Source organism: Poecilia reticulata, linkage group LG19 (assembly GCF_000633615.1).
Source record: "Poecilia reticulata strain Guanapo linkage group LG19, Guppy_female_1.0+MT, whole genome shotgun sequence".
NCBI classification, from domain to species: Eukaryota; Metazoa; Chordata; class Actinopteri; order Cyprinodontiformes; family Poeciliidae; genus Poecilia; species Poecilia reticulata.
In genome coordinates, this window is record NC_024349.1 from 16,414,945 (window position 1) to 16,435,038 (window position 20,094).

At 37.9% G+C, this 20,094-nt stretch overlaps 2 protein-coding genes across 2 annotated transcripts; both read left to right on the forward strand.

Annotated features, from left to right (window-relative positions):
• The first annotated feature begins 1,887 nt into the window (after window positions 1–1,887).
• On the forward strand, window positions 1,888–3,562 carry ifnphi4 (interferon phi 4). The gene is made up of 5 exons (XM_017310758.1): window positions 1,888–2,019; window positions 2,110–2,196; window positions 2,296–2,445; window positions 2,566–2,652; window positions 3,430–3,562. The coding sequence occupies exons 1-5, from the start codon at window positions 1,888–1,890 to the stop codon at window positions 3,526–3,528; spliced, it is 555 nt and encodes a 184-aa protein (XP_017166247.1). The 3' UTR covers window positions 3,529–3,562.
• A 2,149-nt stretch (window positions 3,563–5,711) lies between these two features.
• Window positions 5,712–19,571, forward strand: plekhm1 (pleckstrin homology domain containing, family M (with RUN domain) member 1). Its single transcript, XM_008437321.2, has 12 exons — window positions 5,712–5,921; window positions 6,673–6,761; window positions 9,602–9,843; window positions 9,975–10,631; window positions 11,282–11,780; window positions 13,071–13,209; window positions 15,540–16,514; window positions 16,739–16,884; window positions 17,501–17,694; window positions 17,861–17,924; window positions 18,017–18,174; window positions 18,358–19,571. Exons 2-12 carry the CDS (start codon window positions 6,708–6,710, stop codon window positions 18,470–18,472), a joined length of 3,243 nt encoding a protein of 1,080 aa, XP_008435543.1. The 5' UTR covers window positions 5,712–5,921; window positions 6,673–6,707; the 3' UTR covers window positions 18,473–19,571.
• The last annotated feature ends 523 nt before the right edge of the window (window positions 19,572–20,094 follow it).

The window sequence follows — 20,094 nt, forward strand, 5'->3', positions numbered from 1 at the left end:
TGTATACGAACTCGGATGTCTCCTGGTGTTGTTGTGTTGAAGCAGAGCAGCAGCGGAGCATTTAAGCCAGAGCGAACAGATTTCGTTTTCTTAATGTTTCATCAAACCGTCGTCCTGCGGTTTTCAGGTGAATTCGGCCGAGTTCAGGTTTAAAGAATGTAGATAATAATAATAATAATAATAATAATAATAATAATAATAATAATAATAATAATAATAATAACCATTATTATTATTATTATTATTATTAATAAATGAAAGTTGTTTTAGTTTATCTCACTCCAGACCGCGTTTTCAGACGCACATGGAGGAAATTATTCTTAATAGTCTCAACATGTATTTATATTCTACAATACAAGACATTGGGGAAAAAATACTAAAATAAACATAAATAATATAATAACCAAACGAAATATTTAGTTTTTTTGATCCTACAAAGTTGTGTGTCTTGTGCTTTTGTTGAATGATATCTGTTGGGTAAAGTCTATTATTTGTTTGCTTGGTTATTATTAGTTGATTTAACCTTTTGGCTATAGTAAGGAGCTTATGCTAAATAATGGTATCAGTGAGCGATAGACAAGTTTAAATTGAATTAGGAATAACTCTGAATAACATGACCACAGCCGCGTGTTCCAGCTAAAACAAAGATGAAATATCACAGTGAGCGTCAGAGCCGCTTTCAGTTTCTCTTCAACTTTCCCTGTTTCGCTGCTATCAGTTCATTCACATTGAGGAAGTGATGCAATTCAAACAACTCCGAGACATCTACTATGTTGTCATTCATTCCAAAATCAGTTATCTAACTCAAGCCACGTTTATTTGTACAGCACATCTCAGCAACAAGGCAGTTCAAAGTGCGTTACGTCATAAAAACATAACGCAGCTACAAATTAGGCAAATGTCGTCATCAAAATCAATCATTAAGCAAATACAAATCAAGTATGTTGACCAACATTCTGCTTACTATTAATCAAAGGCGGCTCTCTACATTTTCAGCCTTGATTTAAAATAATTCAGTTCGTGTTTTGAAAATGACATAAATCGTGTTTTTACACATTTACTTATCTAATCTATACTTCATTTTCTCCAGGGTGCCCATTCTGGTGAGGTAGATAAATATTTTTTTAGATGCAAAAGGAAGACTCAACAATCAAGAAAACAAAACAACTATTTTTAAATATTTCCACTGAAAAAAAAAAAAACAATATGCATAATCAAAGAAAGTTCAGACATTTTCACTGCATGTGCTAATGAGGTGGCAAGGACCGGACACAGTACGAAATGTCCTGCAGCACCTGAACAATATACGGGTTCGAAACGTAACAGTTCGTTACTTTCCTCCGGTGTCCATTCTGTTTGTCTCTCTGTTTCTTACCTGACCCCTAGCTTGGATCAGCTAACTCTTTTACTTCATAACCTTAGAAATTAGTATCTAAATTGTTGTTTTTAATGGATATTGAGTAAATTCAAGAACAAAGTGTGGTCTATTATCATTCTAATGAACGTATAAACATGCCTTATACCATGATGACCCATGAGGATAAATGTATTTCAATAAAAGTCACCACGTTCATCTTGTTTTGAAATGTCAACTGCTGCTTTTTTGGTCGGAAATGTTTAAACCATTTCAGACCACAGCAGGATTATTTCACTCGTTCACACGGATGTACACCACAGCAGCTCACGAGCTAAACAATGTTCGTTTTCTACCTGCATGAAAGCCGCTCTCCACCGCTGGCTTTTCCCCGCAGGTGTGTCAGGAAAGCGAAATCTGTTCGCTCTGGCWTAAATGCTCCGCTGCKGCTCTGCTTCAACACAACAACACCAGGAGACATCCGAGTTCGTATRCAAAGAAGCTTTATTGTTTAGTTAAAGGACMAAATCAAGATGCAGAGCAGGATTTTCTTCGCTTGTGTGTTTCTCGGTCTGTTCTGCGCATGCTCCGCTCTGAGCTGCAGGTGGATGGAGCACAGATTCAGACCGTACAGCGGAAACTCTTTGAATCTGCTGGATATGATGGTAGGAAGCCAGATTTTAAGACTTTTTGAAGGTTGTCAAATCTATGAAAATGTATTCAATGTCTGACGTGTGTGTCTGTTTGTGCTGCAGGCGAATAACATGACTAACAGCACTGAGGATGGAGCGAACACTGTGCCCTTCCCTGATCATCTGTACAGCCAGGCATCCAAAGCATCAGTAAGTCCTCTACAGTTGATGTTTATGATTCATTGTAGATGAGACAGCAATGATTCTTTCAGTCATCTCACAGTTTTCCTGTTCTTCCTCTTGTTCCAGGCTGAAGGTAAACTTTCCTTCGCAGTTCACATCCTGAAGGAGGTTTCTGCCCTGTTTGAGGAAGATCACAGCTCTGCATCATGGCAGGAGGTCACAGTGGAGAACTTTCTCAATGTCGTCAACAAACAGGCTGACGAACTTCACTCATGTGTAAGTTCACCTCGATTCAGATTGGATATGTTTCATAACAATTTAATGTGAACACATCTCACAACAAATTTACAAAACATAATCTATAATCCTGACTTTTCTTCTGTTTAATTATTTCAGATTAAAGGCCATAGCCACATGAAGAAGAAGAACACCAAGCTGCACTTGTATTTCAAGAGACTATCCAATGAAATCCTGGCGAAAATGGTCAGTACAAATTACTTTTCTGCTGCCATGTGTCAGTTTCAAAACTGCATAATGTAATAATCTCATCTCCAGGATTAGAGGATTTATGTCTCAGCGAGATCTAGAGAAACTCATCTATGCATTTATTTGTAGTCGCATTGACCTGTGAACAGCGTCTTCACAGGTCTGCCCAATAAATCAATCGAACAGCTGCAGCTGGTCCAGAACTGTGCTGCTCGTGTTTTCTAAAACCAGGGAGATAGAGCACATAACACCAGTTTTAAAGTCCCGCTCCCTGTAGCTCAAAGAATAGACTTTAAGATGCTGTTGTTAGTTTATAAATCAGTGAACGGTTTAGCACCACAATAAATTAAAGATCTGCTGTTGCTGTGTCAACCTTCCAGACCCCTCAGGTCTTCTGGTTCTGGTTCTGCTCTGCATCCCCAGAACCAGAACTAAATGAGGAGAAGCAGCATTCAGCTTCTATACGCACCACAAATTTGGAACAAACTTCCAGAAAACTATAAAACTGCTAAAACACTGAGTGTGTTTAAATCTTGACTAAAAACCTGTCTAGAGTTGTATTTGAAACGTATCAATTATGAATTTAATGATGGCATTTGACTTAATGTAATGTTTTGATTGTTGATTCAATGTTTCATGACTTTGTGTTTTTGTTTGTTATGAAGTGAAGCACTTTGAAAAGCCTTGCTGCTGAAATGTGCTATAAAAATAGTTTGATTGATTGATTGATTGATTGGATTGATTGATTGATTGATAATACTGTTGCGTCTTCAGGGCCACAGTGCTGATGCCTGGGAGCTGATCAGGAGGGAAGTCAAAGTCTCTCTAATCAAAGCTGACCACCTGGTTTCCTCTCTGCTCCCCTCCAACTAAAATATTTAACATGGATATCACAATATTTATTTATTTATTTATTTCAAAATTATCATGGGTTTTAGAACTACTGACTGTGAAGACACTGATATTTATCATTATTTGTGCAGTTTCTTTATTTTTATTTTATTTCTCTCATCTTTTGATTACTTTGTATTATTACCTTTCATAATAACGTTTATTTATTTATTTATTTATTTATTTATTTATTTATTTATTTATTTATTTATTCATTTATTCATTTATTCATTCATTTAATTGTTAATTCATTCACTTATTTATTTATTAACTATGTTTGCTATGTTGACATTTTACGTATTTCCATTTGTTTTCAAATCATTGTAAATCAATTGAAATCATCATAATGCACTGTTAAACACATATTAAAAAAATAAAATGTTCTCACTTTGTAAACCATTTACCACAAAACGTTTTTCGGAATGTGCAGTGATGTGACTTGCAAAATCAATTCTTACACAGCTTTCCACGATGTTTATCTTACAACTCCAATCTTAAACGCATTATGTTAGGATTTTTTGTTAGACAGACTATTTTGACGTGGTAGGAAAATAATACCGTGTTATAATTTATATAGAGATTAAATACTGTAAAGTCTTCTCTAATCGGGCTTTATTATTATCTTGTCAAAATGCCTGCGACTTTGTTATCATTTGTTGGTGTTTGATATTCAGGTCTTAAATTTCTGCAATGGTCACCACAGTCAATTGTTAATTAATTTATTCAAAGAATTTTTTATGTTATCCTAATTTTGATCGATCAGAAGATAATTCGTGGATATTTAGAGCACGTGTCACACAATTTGGGTTAACACCGGAAGCTCATGTTACGAATATGACAGGGATGAGCCCGTATTTATAAGCCTGATAATGTCTTAGCTGTTGCACTTTCAACCTGCCGCTGGAAAGAATGAGCGATGAGAAGACATTTGGATTCTTAAATTTGATAACATTTGTTTGATACATTTTTATCAAACAAAAATTGACATTGTTCTGATGTTGATCAATCATATTTGCTTGTAAACGTGACGGCGCAATTCTGACAAATTTGGACAGCATATTGCACCTGAACATTAACTAAAATGTTGATTCACTGTGGTTTTGATCTTCCAGGAGTGTTGATGATCCTTTTATATAAATTTTATTATGAATGAATGTGTCACATTTGTATAAGTTAGTAATATTATTAGACTTTTAATTTTGGAAAGTTTCTATTTGATCCATTTAAGGTCTTATTTCACTTTAGTTAGCTTAGTGACATCTCTAATGCTAAAGTCAATTGAGTTGATCATGTTAATCCCCAGGTTAACAACAACTGTTGTTAACCTCCTTTTGGTTTATATGACATTTATTTACTTTGGAAATAGTTTACAAATAACTTTCAACATTTTTGGGTTCTTGTTTAGCAAACAGCAATATGCCAAAGTCAAACTTATAGCTAGTCTATTGTAGTTACTATCTAATTAAACCCCATCTAACTGACGATGAATTAATTAATCTATCATCATTATACCTAATTATTATTTAATAAGCTCACGTATAAGCTCACGTTCACTAACTTCCTGTGTTTATCTAAACAGTATGTTATTATGTTAGATATTTATACTTGATAAAAAGCAATGATGATTTAATTCATTATTAATGCTAGATTAATTTAGGTTGCTGAGTGTGAGTAAAACTAAAATGAGTTGTGCCTGTCACAGAACATAAAGTTCTCGTCTTCTAGCTAGAACAACGCAGCTCAGGTGAGTCGTTTAGGTGTCACTCGTACGGTTCTATTATCCTTCAAAAGTAACGTTTTCTTTTGCGTAGTCGCTTCTAATATAGTTCAATTTCCTCGTGCATTTTAAAAATAGACGTTTATTTAGCTATCTTAAAGGAGCAACGCTCGGAGAATAGGTTTGTTAAACTAACCACGAGCTTATGGGTTGATAGTAACATTGAAATTTTACATGTAAGGGTGATAATAAAGACATACAATTCTATTTCCACCACAGAAGCCCGTAAAAAAGCTATTAGTGTATTTGACCATAGAAGAGAGTAGATATGTTTAAAATGTTTTTAAAATGTAAATGTTGCTCTCGTGCTGAGCACTCTGGTTTACTCCTTTTAGGAAGTTCATTGAAGGCATCACAGATCGTTTGACTTCCCATGATGCATCGGTTTTCAGTTAGACTGCAACAGGACGAAGAGTCGCTTGTGTTTCAGGGTCTGTGTTTTTCTGCGTTGTAGTGCTTTAACAGAAAACTGGAAAACAACTGTACGGACTGAGATTCGTTTAGTTACATGATGTCCTTTCAGTGAGTTTACATCAAGTTCCCGAAGAATACCGACGTGTTTTTGGGAGTCTGGAGAGAGGTTAGCCAAACTGTTTCGGTAAGTTAGCCAACCGATGTGCTAATTTAACGCTGGGTTGCAGCTCTAAAGTCGCTTCTAGGTTACAGTTAGGACAAAGTCCTTTATATGTTGGTCACAGATTGGACAGAGTATTTTAGTGTTCTATGAGTTTAGTAAGCGATTTTATCTGTCTTGTTGATAGGCATAAAGTCACATAGCTGAGCACAGATAATGTGGTGCCAGTGTAAACAAGCTTTCATATTATTTATTTGAAAAACGATGCAAGATTTTTTAGGCCACTTTCTTGTTCTGCTGTTGTCTCATTAGTTGCCCTTTGGGATTGATGAACTATAGTTGAATTGAATTACACCTTTTGTGATTGCAATGTAACTCAGACAATGTTTGCCTGGAAATTTAACTCGCTTGCTGTATTAAAACTCTTTTTTTTTAATTTCGCAGAGGTCATTATTTGATTGAGGAAGTTATTTCTGAAGCTTCTGTAGCTACTTCCCCGCAGACAGACATCATCATTAATCAGTGCCTCACATGACTCAGTTACAAAGCGGTTACTCAAAAAGACCGTGAAACTACAGCTATGCAAGAGTGCAGAGTCCCATGATAAGGAAACACAAATAATCTTCTGCCAGGAACAAGTGATTTAAAAAAACAAAGAAGAAAAGAAACCGGCTCTTCTTCTTAATTAAATTTGGATATCAGATATACTTGAGACAGATAGTGAACCACAGTTACTGTAAGTGAGTGTTTAGACTTAGTTTTTGTGTGTTTTAAGGTGCCATGTGAGAATAAACCTTCCCTTGACGTGCCATGCTTGCCACACAGATGCCAGAAACACTACCAGAGGCCAAAGATGTCAAACAGGTAAAAATCCAAAATATTTTCATATGCAGTCAAAGGTTTATGTAAGTTAATGCCAGTGTTCCCTCACTTCTATAAAAGGTGCTTCTTGTGAAGTGATTGTGACACTCAGGAAAACCTGTTGTAAATTTTGTTGCTCTAATTATGCTCGAGAACATTCGGGAAGCCTTAAGAGGACTTCTCTCTCAGTCTCACTTATTTGCTGTGTTATTATTACGCCGTTAACTTTATCAGGGTTTCTGGAAAGTCTTAAATGTCTTGCAAAGTCTCAAATTTAAACTTCTCAATTGTACACCTTAAACTGTCCAGATTTTCAATTCGTATTTCAACCGATCTGTTACGTTTAAAGTTGGTATATCTTTGCTTTTTTTTTTTTTTTTTTTCCCTTGATACGTTTTTAAGAAGTTATTATTTTTTGTTTGCTTTTGAAATGTACTGGCAGCAGTCATTTGCTCAGTATGTTCCTCTGATGAATTAATATGGGTGCTTTCACGCTCTGATAAAATTATAACGATTCAGGACAAAGATATCATGCTCCCTTAAATCAGGGCAACAACCAAACCTGTCAGAAGGAATTTGTCATCCGATGCTCAGCCTTTCTTACAAATCTTCTAAATAAATTGTCTGCAAAAACTAGCTGTATGTAGTTATTAAGTTATACAATTCACTTATTTTTGAGAATTCATGTTGGTTTTAAATTTAAATCATGATGGCCCTATAAATATTTATAGAAACACTGTTAAACAAACATTACTGAGTGCAAAGTTGATAACTAACGAATGCTGCAAAAGTACATTATAAGAAATGTAAGAACAGACTTTGATTAGTCAATAATTCTTAGATTGAACTGATCACTATAACATACAGATAGTTCACTTTTTATCCACTAGTAGCACCATGTGCTTCCTGCTTATAGCTTTCACAGAACTGCTTACCTATTTGGGCCACTATGCATTTTTCAGCAGAAATGCATCGACTGACTTCCCAGTACAACTGCTAGGTTATCTTGATTTCTCTGTAAGAACGGGTAATACCAAAAAATGTTATATTTTTTGCTGTTTTCTTGATAAATGAAGGGATGAGCAGCCTTTGGATTACAGGTTTTATGGCAAAAATAAAATAAGGATTCCTCAAATACAACCAAAAATTACAGGGCTGTTTCTGATATCTATTGATACAGTGAAACCCTCCAGGTTCTAGAACAGAGGTTTCTGTACTTATGAAACCCAACTAAAAGATTTACTTTATACCTGGTCATTTGATAGATAAAACTATTGCTCACTTCATTTTTTCATGTCTTTTTTCCCAAAGCTGTCAAACGCAAGTAAAATTGAGTCTTAGGTGTTAGTTTTTTAAACCATTTATTCACTGTTACTTTACAGGAACCTTAAATTAGCAATGATTTTTTTATGAAGACGAGAAGTGATGCTTGCGTGAGATAGCAGGAAGCATACATAACTCTGTGGTTAAGCTGGGTTTTAGTATTACTTCTACTTAGTTGTATACACAGTGCTTCATGAAACATATTCACTTCAACAGCAAACATTTTTCTAAAATGTTCCAATTTGGCAAATTTTTGTATATTTATTGAATATTAAATATATTCAATAAATATTAAATATTTGACCTTTTTCTGGATTTCTGCTTTTGAAATGCTCCACGTACGTCTTTGTCAGAAGTATTGTCTTTACCTGTACGATCCATGTTGAACTTCCCAGTTTTATGTTTCCCTGGCATAAAGTTTTGATTCACCAACAGATTCACACTGATCTTCTCTTGTGAGAAAGAAAACCTCTTTGGGTTTATTTTAGTTGTCGGAAGGGAACTGAGTAAAAACGACAGTTCTCACTTTTTGAAGACGTTATTCAGCTTTGAAGAATTTATTGTGATGGGCATTTGTTATTTATACAGGAATAACTCAATTGTATTTCTGTAAATCGGCTTCATTACAATAATATTCTTTTGACATAAATGTGAACATTTTATAATTCTGCTCTTGCTACATGTCATATGTAGCATATGGCGGAGCGTATGCAGATATTTCACTGTGTGGATTAAAAACATGATAATGATCTATTAAAGAAGGAAGTTGCGATATTAACTTTAAAGCAGCTTCAGTCCGTTACTGTGCAGTTGTGCAGATGCATCAGTTTTAATTTCTTTTCTTTATAAGGTCAATCAAAATAGCATAACGTACTGTTTTTTTGTTTGCCTCTTTACGAAGCATACAAAAAGAGTAATGTATTATATTGGTATGTCTTTCCACATTTTGCTACCTGACAGTCACTGACTTCAAAGTATTCAACTTAACTGATGCAGCTTTAATCAGAGAGGTATTCTCTCTCTCCTTTTCTATATATTTCGATCTACTTTATGATGGTCTACCACATTAAATCCCAAAAAAGTACCTGCAGCTAAATGACTAAAATGATGAAGCCGTATGAATACTTTTGCAAGACGTATGTTTTGAAATAACAAACAGATATATAGTGTTCTTTTAAGAGCAGCAGGAAGCCTTTGCAGTGCTCAGAGTCAACAGCTGTCATCGATTTCAGTGTTGCTTAAAAGAATCAGCTTTTTCCACAAAGTGTTGCGCAACATTGCTTTGGATTTTATATTGCAATGATCTCCTTCCTTCCATGTCAGCTGAGACATGGTATTGGAGAACCCGTGGCCCGGGTTTCATAAGAATACAGCTTTGTCGACAAACTCTAACCCAGAGTACAGTTCTGTGCAAAGGTTGTAAAGCAACCTGCCTCTCCTCAGCTTCGTTAATTATTTTGATTTTATTTGAGGGCGGGGGGAAAAGTTGATGTTTCTGTCCGTTCTATGTTCTCACCCAGATCAAAGACAAGTTGGCTCAGTCTCTTAAAGCCCTCCAGAAACGGTACGTGACATCAGACGCCGTGGTCACCAGCGAAGACGCGGACGCTAACCTCCTTTGCTCCGCTCTGGAGGCCATTTTCATCCATGGGATCAAGAGCAAGTATATCCGCTCCGAAGCCGGAGGCCGGAATAAGAAGGGTGACCGAGGAGTTCTCCCTCAGCCTTATTTCTGGAGCCTCCTCAAGACGGTCACCCACCGGTAAGCAGAAATGGAGAAGTAAATCATTCGTAACTGAATGTGAAAACACTAATATTCATTTATTTAAAAAAAATACAATTGCTATCTGTAAAATTCTTAAACTTGTTTATAAAAAAAAATAAAAATTGCAGTGACATAATCACGGAGCTGGAGAAGATCAGCTACCTCGGCACAGACGTGGGCCGCTGCAGAGCGTGGCTGCGACTGGCCCTGAACCACGGCCTTCTAGAGTGCTACCTCGCGTCTCTGTTTCGGGAGGACTCCAAGCTGCTCGCTCACTATCAACCCAGTGCCTTGCTCCTGAATGCAGAGGAGCGAGAAGTTCTGCTCAGCTACCTCCAGGGTCTGGCCTCACTCACATTCAACCTGTCCTACAAATCCTCTGTCCTTAACGAATGGACCACCACGCCTCTGGCTCTGGCGGGACTCTGCCCACTGTCCCAGGCGGACTTGCTCAATGGCGCAAGCCAGCTCGCCCCAAAGCCCCCGCGCAAGGAATCGTGGGACACTGCGTCTCAGTCGTCGAGTTCATCAGATGCAATGGATGTGCAGAGAGTCTACCCGACGCCTCCTCCCGGCGGAGGGGTTTTGCAAGGAGAAAAGGCGGTGCTGTATTCATCTAATTTAAGTCTGGACACCACGGAGTCCTCCCAGCTCTCCTCCAGCTTGAGCTCTGACAGCTACCTGCAGGGACAGGACCCCCGCAGCCTGAACGGAGAGCAGTGGTCTTCAGGCGACTTGGACGCCCCCATTATTGTCAGAAACTACACCAAAAGGCAGCAGAAAGAGTATGTTTGGTTTGCTATTTTTTGGTTATGTGGAAGGATGATGCTTTATGGAGTCATTTAACAGGAAGAGTGGAAGTTTTACCTATTTCGATAACATTTTTTTAGAATGGCAAAACTAAAAGGAGCAGCAGTTATCTAAATCAATCAAACATTTGTAGACTTTTTAAACATCTGTTTAAAAAGTCTGTTCTTCTGCAATGATGTGAGACTATCATAAATGCAATTCTTAAGTAATATTTTAAGCAACAAAACTACCAAGCTAAATGTTATGAAACCTTATTGAGACGTGGAAGCTGATTAGAGGAAAACCTGCAGGTGAGGTGGGACTTAACCGACCTCTTTTTTTGGATTGGTTGAATATTCAACAATAATTATTTTTTATGTAACTTCCTCAATCAAATATAGAGATATGATAAATACTGGAATTTAGTACAACATGCATGAAAGTTCCCTAAAAAATACACGCAAACATTGATGACTTCAATCTGATACAATCAAGTATCAGATTGATTGTATCAGATCACTATTTCCAGGCTATTTATTCTAACTTTCATTCCATATATTCAAACTTGTGACAGTATTGACAGTATACATATATAATTATATCCTAAACGTTATCTGAACCTGCCCTGACTTGTGTATTTTTTCAGTGTGCAGTCTGATTTCCAAGAGAGTGGACAGTGCAGTCAGGACTCGATGCGTGAAGACTCGTTCGTCTCCAGCACAGGAGGCGAACTTTTCTCGGAGATCACAATGTTCAGCGGCTCAGACAGCGAGAACCAGGGTCAGGATATGTCAGCACAAGACCCTGAAGAAGAACAACTCCAAAATCCTGACCCAAAGCCACCTCCACCCTCTAACCAGATGCCTTCCCGTGATGAACAACTTCATGTCCAAGCAGCACATAAAATGTGCAGTCGTTCCTCTTCCGAATTATGCCCCGACACAGCTGTGATCTCCTCCGTTATCGAACCTACTGAGCCTGTGGAGGAAGAACATGTGGCTGTTGTTCCGAAGAGCGCAGAGCCAGTTGAGGAAATGAAGCAAACAGGTGCTTCAGAGAAGAGAAGCTCCGAGTCACAAACACGTAAAGGCTCACAGCGCTCAACGAGCATCATTTTTAGGAAACTGTCTACAGATTCATTCCCAGTAAGTAACTAAAAAAACAAATTACTCTCAGATGAGAATCACAGATAAAGTAAAGCTACAAACATCAAGTCTCTTTAAAATGTGCACAGTTAAATCGTGTATTTTATATAAATGCATATATACACACACATACATTTATTGTTATTTTGAGTTGTTTTTGATTATAAACGTATTTTAACATAATTATTTCACAGGATGAAAGCAGTGCCACAAACATAATTTTGACATGCCTATTTATAAATAATGGATTATTTTTATTTTAAGGGAATAGAGTGATTAAGCTTAATAATCATGTTTTGTGAATCCTCTGTAGCTGCAGGTGGTCGGAAAGATAAACGGTTGGTTCAGAACATGAGAAATACTTTGCTGTTTTCAGAAACTAGTATTAATGCTCTCAGTACTTAAAAAAAAWAAATAAATAAAACTAAGTGTTATTTTGCCTATATAATAAATTCTAGCAGGTCATTTGAATCAGGAAGGAATCACAGTTTCTCTGGTAATGAAGAGGTCAGGTGTAAGAGTTGTTTCATGTTACGAACTATCAATTCAGATGGTTCCGTGTTCAAGTATCACAGCTTTAATCAATTAAAACTAACTCAAAATAAGGTTTGTTACACCGTTGGTTTATGAGGAAATGGCAAACAGGATGTTTGACTGTAATTTCTGGAATGTCAGTGTGTCATGGTGGAAAAATCAAAATAGCTCCTGAAAAAAACACGGAAAATGTTGGTTCTGGCTCTAGAAGATTATGAATCGTCTCACTAGTCTTAGTCTGTTGGCCAAAAAATAGCCTCCCCCGCCCCCCCAAAAAAACCTTCCTGTTGCTGATAAGATCATGAAAGTCTGAGTCGGTGTGCCATCGCCATGCTGATCAGAAATGAAACTGCTTCTGTGGCAGGACAGAAACTTACTCTGTTGCACTCTAGAGTAACTGCTGTAAAAGTCTCAACCCTTTATTTTAAGTTAACTTGAGATTTCCAAACAGAGACGACTGCAGGACGTGTTGTAACGTCTTCCCCGAAACAGAGAAGTTGTGCTTTTGTTGCTCCACCTTGGCAGTTCTGCCAAAGTTAGTCGGACTGACAAATATTGTCGGTCCTTTGCACTTTGTCAAAGTTTCATACACAAACCTCAGACACATGATTTAACAGGAACAAATTTCACAGCGGTTTGCTCAAATGTCAGTCCTGATGTTTTCTTCACATGATCCTGAGTGGATGATTGTTTTTCTGATAGCTGTGGGCACGTTGCAGTTTTATAACTCGGAATAAAAATATTTTGTTTTTGCAGAATTCGCGGTCTTGGATTTCTGAGGATGACATCTACAAGCCTGACCTGGTAGTGGTGCCCGATAATGAGGAAGTGTCTCCCACAGCTCACCTGAAGGCTTCCCAGTCTCCTCCCAGTGTCGTCCATCGCAGACAAATGGGTATTTCCCACAGTTTTTAGTAACTGAGACCCCGAAAGTCACAAACATATTAGCGCATCTAGAATCAGGACCCATTTTTACCAAAACACCAATCGATCACTGTGCTACTAGAAATACTGTGTATTGTCCACTTTTCCCATTGGAAAACATAGAAAGCTTTGCAGAAGTCTTCCTAAACCTTCAACTTCTGAAATGTACTTTCATGTTACATGTTGCTAAAACTGGTGATGTGAAATGTTGGTGTCTAGATGTGCAATCTGGTAGAGGCATACCCCAAAATGCAGTGAAATGGGTCAATCTATRAAGTATTTACTCAGAAGGCAGAACACAAATGCAAACAAAACTTTACTTGGTTTTATTTCATAAAACAGTTTTAAAACCATGTGTTCCTTCCAGTTCCTAATCAAGCACCACTTTTTGTTGGTCTGTTACATAGAATCCCATTTAAAACAATTTGTGTATCCTGATAACATGCGGTATGCATTTGAAACGGATTCTACACACGGTACCTGAATTACAGAACTTCTGTATGTTTTTTAGCTTCTTATAAGAAATGAAATGTAGGCATCCAGATTTATCAAACGAAACTGGTTTCCTTAAAACTATATTTTTTGTGGCATGTTAAACATCATGGCAGGTTGTGACAGATTTTGGAGTYATGGGACTTTAATTAAAGGGAAAAAAAATATATAAAATACAAAGAAGTTTCATTAAGCCTGAAAAACCAATGGTCATATGTAGATTTCAAGAATGTCTAAAAACAAGCTTGAAAATCTTTGGTATGACTCAGGAATGTTGCACAGCATTCTTATCGAATTAAAAACACAAGAGTCCAGTTTAACAAGCTTACGTAAGGATCTGTTTAATCATAGCCACTTTCTGATCAACACACACCTACCTGTGTGTTAAGTCACACCTACCTGACTCAAAGTGTGGCTAAGAGAAACGGGGTGTCATCAACTATAAATGAAAGATTCCAAAAAACTTTTCATCTTCAAAAGTATTTATTGTTATATAACAAACTTCAGTTGCATTTTTCTTTTGGAAATTATTAGGGGTGTTTGTAATTATGGCACTGACATATAGCCAAATAAATGTACATATATTAAAGTTTAGATTTTTTTTTAATCAGTGTGAAATTATTTAATTATAACAAAAGAGAGACACATTTTAAACACATCTTTACCAAGTGTACTAATAAAAGTGGATGGAGCTGTTTATATTTTTTTGTCACTCCAACAAAAGCGTGAAGAAAGCCGACGGGAATGTAATTTGTGGAATGACATTACAGCCAAACCCTGAACTAAATTTGTYCAACGTGTAAATTCCATCTGGCCTTATACCGTAAAGCAACTTTTGTTTTGTAATCACAGGGAGCGGACACATTCCAACGAAATGTGATGAGTTTTTGTTGCGAGACGTCACCTGTGTGAGTCGGCTGCACATTCAGTTGAAAGAAATGAAATCCAAGGAATTGGTTGACCTTTTCTAGTCGTTCTCAGTGAGGTTAACAGAGGTGGCTGATGTCTAGAAATGTTGCTGCTGTGTTTCCACGAAATGTTCTTACCGCTCTGTCGTCTTTTTAGTGAAGCGCACCAGTCCCACAACATGGTACCACCATTCCTGTACTTCTGTCTTTTTCCTCAAAATATACCAACGAATGTTGTGGTGAAAAAGTTCAGTTTTGCTTTTGTCAGATTACAGGACATGTGCAGGATTTCTTTTACTGATAACACCTTCTTATCTGCTTTTCCCAGCATATATATATTCAAGATTTTTGGATTTTGAACTTGGGTTGATTACACACACTTAAAAACTCTCAGGGAAACAGAAACCCACCTGCTTCTTGATGGCTGGGCATTCCCACTGTGTTTATGTTTGCATGTGAATGAACAGGTGAACCTGAGACTTTCAGGAATCTGGAAATTGCATCCAAGGTTGACCAAGAGTTGTTGATACCTTTGGACTTTCTCATGATGTCATATGTGGAAACAGTGTGTTTGACTACTATTTAAAGTCAGATATGAAGCTATAGGAGGCTTACAAAGCCATGAGACCATTTAGGCTTTCCAGAATTCTTTAAGGACAGTAATTTTGGTGTTTGGGAGATCTGACTTTGGAGAAAGTAATTCTGTAGTAGATTCTCATTACTCAGGGATTTAGCAAGTAGAAATGCGTTCAGCAATTCTAACTAAATCTAAAACAAGAACAAAAATTGTCTGATTTAATGTCAGGCATCAAGAAAAAAAGATACGTGTTTTTATGTTTTTTATACAGTGGTTTCAGCAGGAAGTGTTGAACCTCTCTTCTTTCTGTTTTTTTTGTTGTAGGGCTTTCCAACCCCTTTCGAGGCCTGCTGAAGCTCGGCCACTTGGAGCGACGAGGCGCAGTGGGAATATGGCGCGACTACTACTGCGAACTCTCGCCCTTTGAGTTCCGGATGTATCTGAATGCAGAAGATCGGGAATGTTTCGACAACTGCTCCCTTCTGCGGTGCGAAGACATTCGTACCCCGTCGTCGGAGGGCCGATTCGAGTTGGTCTTTCCGGGGAAACGGCTTTACCTCCGAGCAGCCAATCAGGACGAAGCAGAGGATTGGGTGGACCGTATATTTGAGGCTGTAAACAAATGTCGACCAACGCCGCACGACGATGAGCACTGGGAAGTGTTGCAGGGATCTGGTGAAAATGGAGTGGATGAGCGTTCGGTTTCATCTGCTTCCTCTGCTCTCTCAAGTCCCGAGCGACGCATGTCGTCCTCTGACTCAAGCGAGACGGCTCCTCCTGTCCAGGAGTTTGACTGGACTCGAACTACTGACTTGGAAACGGATGCTCTCAAAGAAGCCGTTCTGTATCTCTCCACAGATTCTGAAGCCAGGACTTGGGCCCCTCTGGTTGTTTCCCTTTCTCTGGAGGCCCTGAAAGGCTTTCGTGTGCATGAGGAAAGGAAGGTGTTGGGGCTAAACAATCCCATTGCTGAAATCAGGGATGTTGTTCCAGATGTGTCCTTGGGAGGACCAGCCTTTTTTAAAGTCCTGACAGTGAGGGAGACGCTAAGATTCAGAGCAGAGAATCCYGAGGAAGCTCGGTCCTGGAGGGTTTTGATCCGCGGAGCTTTGGACTCGTACTTGGAGAGCGGAGAGGATGTAATTTCTGAGGAACCTCCTCCAGTCTGGAGCAGTGGAGTGAATGGTAATCTGCATAGACTGGTGCAACATAGACTGAAAGAGAATGGACAACTTCTGGTACACCTCTACACAGTTCCATCAGAAAAGGGACTGGACGCTCAGAGCTTTAAATGCTCAGGTTTGTTTTTACATTTGTATGTTTTGCTCGTTGGTTCTCAGCTGGCTACAAGGAAAAATCTTAAATTTTTTTCCTAAAAAGTTAAAGATTTTCCAATGTGATGTGAACTTGCCTCTGTGTTTAACAAAAACAAATATAGACTACTGAGCATTATTGATGAACCTTTGTGTGTTTGATTGGACAATGCCACTCATTTGAACGTGTTGTGACTGCATCATTCACAGGCTGCCATCAGCAGATTGGCCCGTCCCGAGGCAGAGCCCGGCTGTGTGAGTTTTCAGGCCAGTACTACTGTGATGCCTGCCACAAGGGGGACACCACCATCATCCCGTCGCGCATGGTGCACAACTGGGATCTCACCCAGCGAGAGGTAGAAGAAAGTCATTCAGATCACTTTTTATACAGGGAATGAACCCCATCATAAATCTGATGAATTTGGCTTTCATTAAATGAAACATTTGTTTGTAAGTTGTACTGTTAGATTGTTACAGAACAACTAACTGTAACAGTACAGTTAGTTGTACTGTTCTTTTATAAGTTGTAAAAAAGAAAAACAAAACAATGAATTGTCTCATGTTATCTGATTTAACTTGGTGTTTGTTTTTTTTTGTTTTTTCACATTTTTGTGTCAAGTGGTCATCAGCTACTGTGCTTGTTTTTTTGGATGGGGTGCTGGTTTGTTAGTTCTCTAAGCTACTTCTGCTTTGATCTTTTCTTTCCTTTTTTTATATACATATTTCTATTGAATAGAACTATTGTTAGCCGTCAGCCTGAACTGCGATGAAAAGGAAGAGATGGAAAACTTTACAAATCCCTTTTAAATAAAATGTAAATTAGAAAAGTTAAGAGTCAGGCAGCACTTTAAATGTCTCTGTAGCGGAGAGCTCTGATGCTTTGAGGTTCTTTACTGCAGAGCCTGCCATGACATATAAAATCTGCCCACCCCCCGCCCCAGAGTGTGTCTTTTACGGTTTTTCTCTGTTCAGGTGTCAAAGAAAGCTCTGCGTCTGTTGGCTCAGATTGAGCAGGAGCCTCTGATGAACCTGGAGCTGCTGAATCCTGATCTGATGAGCCATGCAGAATCCATGGCTCAGGCCCACAGCCTGCGAGAGAGGCTGCGCCTGCTGGGCGACTACCTGCTGACCTGCCGCAGCGGAGCCTGCAAGAAACTCCATGCCAAGTGTGTTTGCGAATTGATCAGGGCCTACTTTCACTCTGACCTGATTTTGGCATTTTATTTAATGGTTTTCAGTCCAGTAAAGTGTTAACTTGGGCTTAATTCAGATATGTGATTATTGTTTTTGCATTTTATTTTAATATTTACTTTATCTTCGTCTTGTTTCCAGAATGGGACAGCGAACTTACCTGTTGGAGTCAAGGCACCTGTATAGTGTTCTGGATTTAAGACAGGTATCATTTTGTTTTACTTCTTTATCTTCTAATGCTTCTCCGCCTATCTGTAGCCCCAGCAGATCTGAAGGCGTGTATTTGCTGTGTTTCAGATAGCAGATGGCCAGTATGGAAACTTCCTGATCTCCCTGGTGCAGCAGGCCTCTAGTCACGTGCTGAACTGCGACCTGTGCACACAGCGAGGTTTCATTTGTCAGATATGCCACTCTAATGACATCCTCTTCCCCTTCCAGTTCGACAGCACCACCAGGTATATTATTAGACTTCTCCACAACTTCCTCCCTAACTTATCTGTGCTCTGAGTTAAATTGAAGGTTTGCATGATTTCGGGTTTTCAGATCAAGCTCACCTTGTTTTCCTCAGGGATGGAAAAAAATGCCCCTTTTAACTCAAATTGTTTTCAATGCTTTTCTTCTTTTTTTTGTCGATGCAGGTGTAAAGATTGTAAAGCAGTGTTTCACCTTTTCTGCAAGACTGAAAAGAACTCTTGTCCTCGCTGTGAGCGAATGAAGAAATACCTGGAGAGAGATCTACAGGACTCCCATTGAACTATTTAATTGCCAACGGAAAAGAGAAGTTGACCTTTTATATGAAGTAACCTAAAGTGCAATTACGAGAACGACGAGCCTTCCCCAACTGACTAAACACTGACAAGAGATGCGATGAAGGGGACGCCGTGTTACAGTGACTAAAAYTTTGCACTATTTAGAGGCCAACATACAGTATGGATGYAGCCAAATAATAATGACAAGTGAATTTGTTACTTCTACAAACACCGATTCAGCCACGGCATCAAAAGAAATGCGGGACAGAGGTGACRGCACCTGCCACAAACAATATCTAACACATTTGTACRTCGTCACTGAGTCAAATTCACTTCTCTTAACTGTTATGTAACACGCTACTCTTTGTTCAGTTTTTGTCCTGATGTGATGCTCACTAGTGGGGATGAAATATTTGAAGCCATTAAAAAGCAGGACTTGAAATGATCTAATGATTTTAGTTGTGCCTTGTGTTTATTTTCAAGCTTRCCACTCTAATGACTCAATCTTTTCCTGTTGATTTAAAGCTATCACAGGGCCAGAATGGAGARCAAAGCTGTTTGTTTTGAACAGCAAGCATTACATTTATTGTAATGATATCATTTAGCGAAATGTCTTTAATTTGAAACACAGAACTCTTCTTTACCATACATTACTTAAATTTCTGAATGGTTTGATTTGGTGCTTAGACTCYCAATTAGATGAAATAAAGTAAATAAATGTAAAAAGATCTTGATTTGCATACATTTTGATTTACATTTAGCATACTTGCACTTTATCAAAGTTGGATATTCCTCCAGAATGTAGCTGCAATATCTTTAGTTATATTTTACTGTGCAGACTTTTGTCTTTTTCTTTAGATTTTTTGTATATTCTAAATKTTTGCTACTTTGTTTCAATGTCTTCAGTATGCTAAAATACTGGTAAACATGACTCAAAACTGCCAAGAACAAAAAAAATAATAATTTTGATATATGCATAACCTATTGCATTTAAGAGGAGCATGGAAAATACAGCAGTACTGTTTTTGACAGATTGTTCTTATTTTATGTCATGTGTGATGTATCAAAACAGCCATACTGAAATAAAAATCTATTGCAATGAGGATTTGGGAAAGCTTGTGTTCATTATGCGCTCATTAATTTGAGTTGGTACAATAATGCCGTGTCCATTGCCATGGAGATCTGAAGGTGCTGATTAAATGTTAATATTTTAAATGTGGTGATTTAAATTATTGGTAAATGCAAAACTAATTTGCATTAACTTAATTAAATCTAATCTCAGTGAAGGTTTTATTTATTTGCAAAAATAAAATAATTTCAGCATTTATTTTTGCCCTTGTTCATCCATTATCTATACCCACTTGTCCTTGCAGGGGGGCTAGTGCCTATCTCCAGCTGTCACTGGGGGCCACACCCTGGACAGATTACCAGTCCATCAAAGGGCCAAAATTACATTCTTTATTACATAATTAAATATAATCAATATTGATAAACAAATGCATCCACATTAGCTAAATGTCTTAATTTAAAAAATTCATACAAACAACCAATTAAAAATTTAAGTCGTTTGGTAAAGTCATAATACTTTTTCTTAATTATTTTAGGTAATTGTTTCTGTGTTGAAAT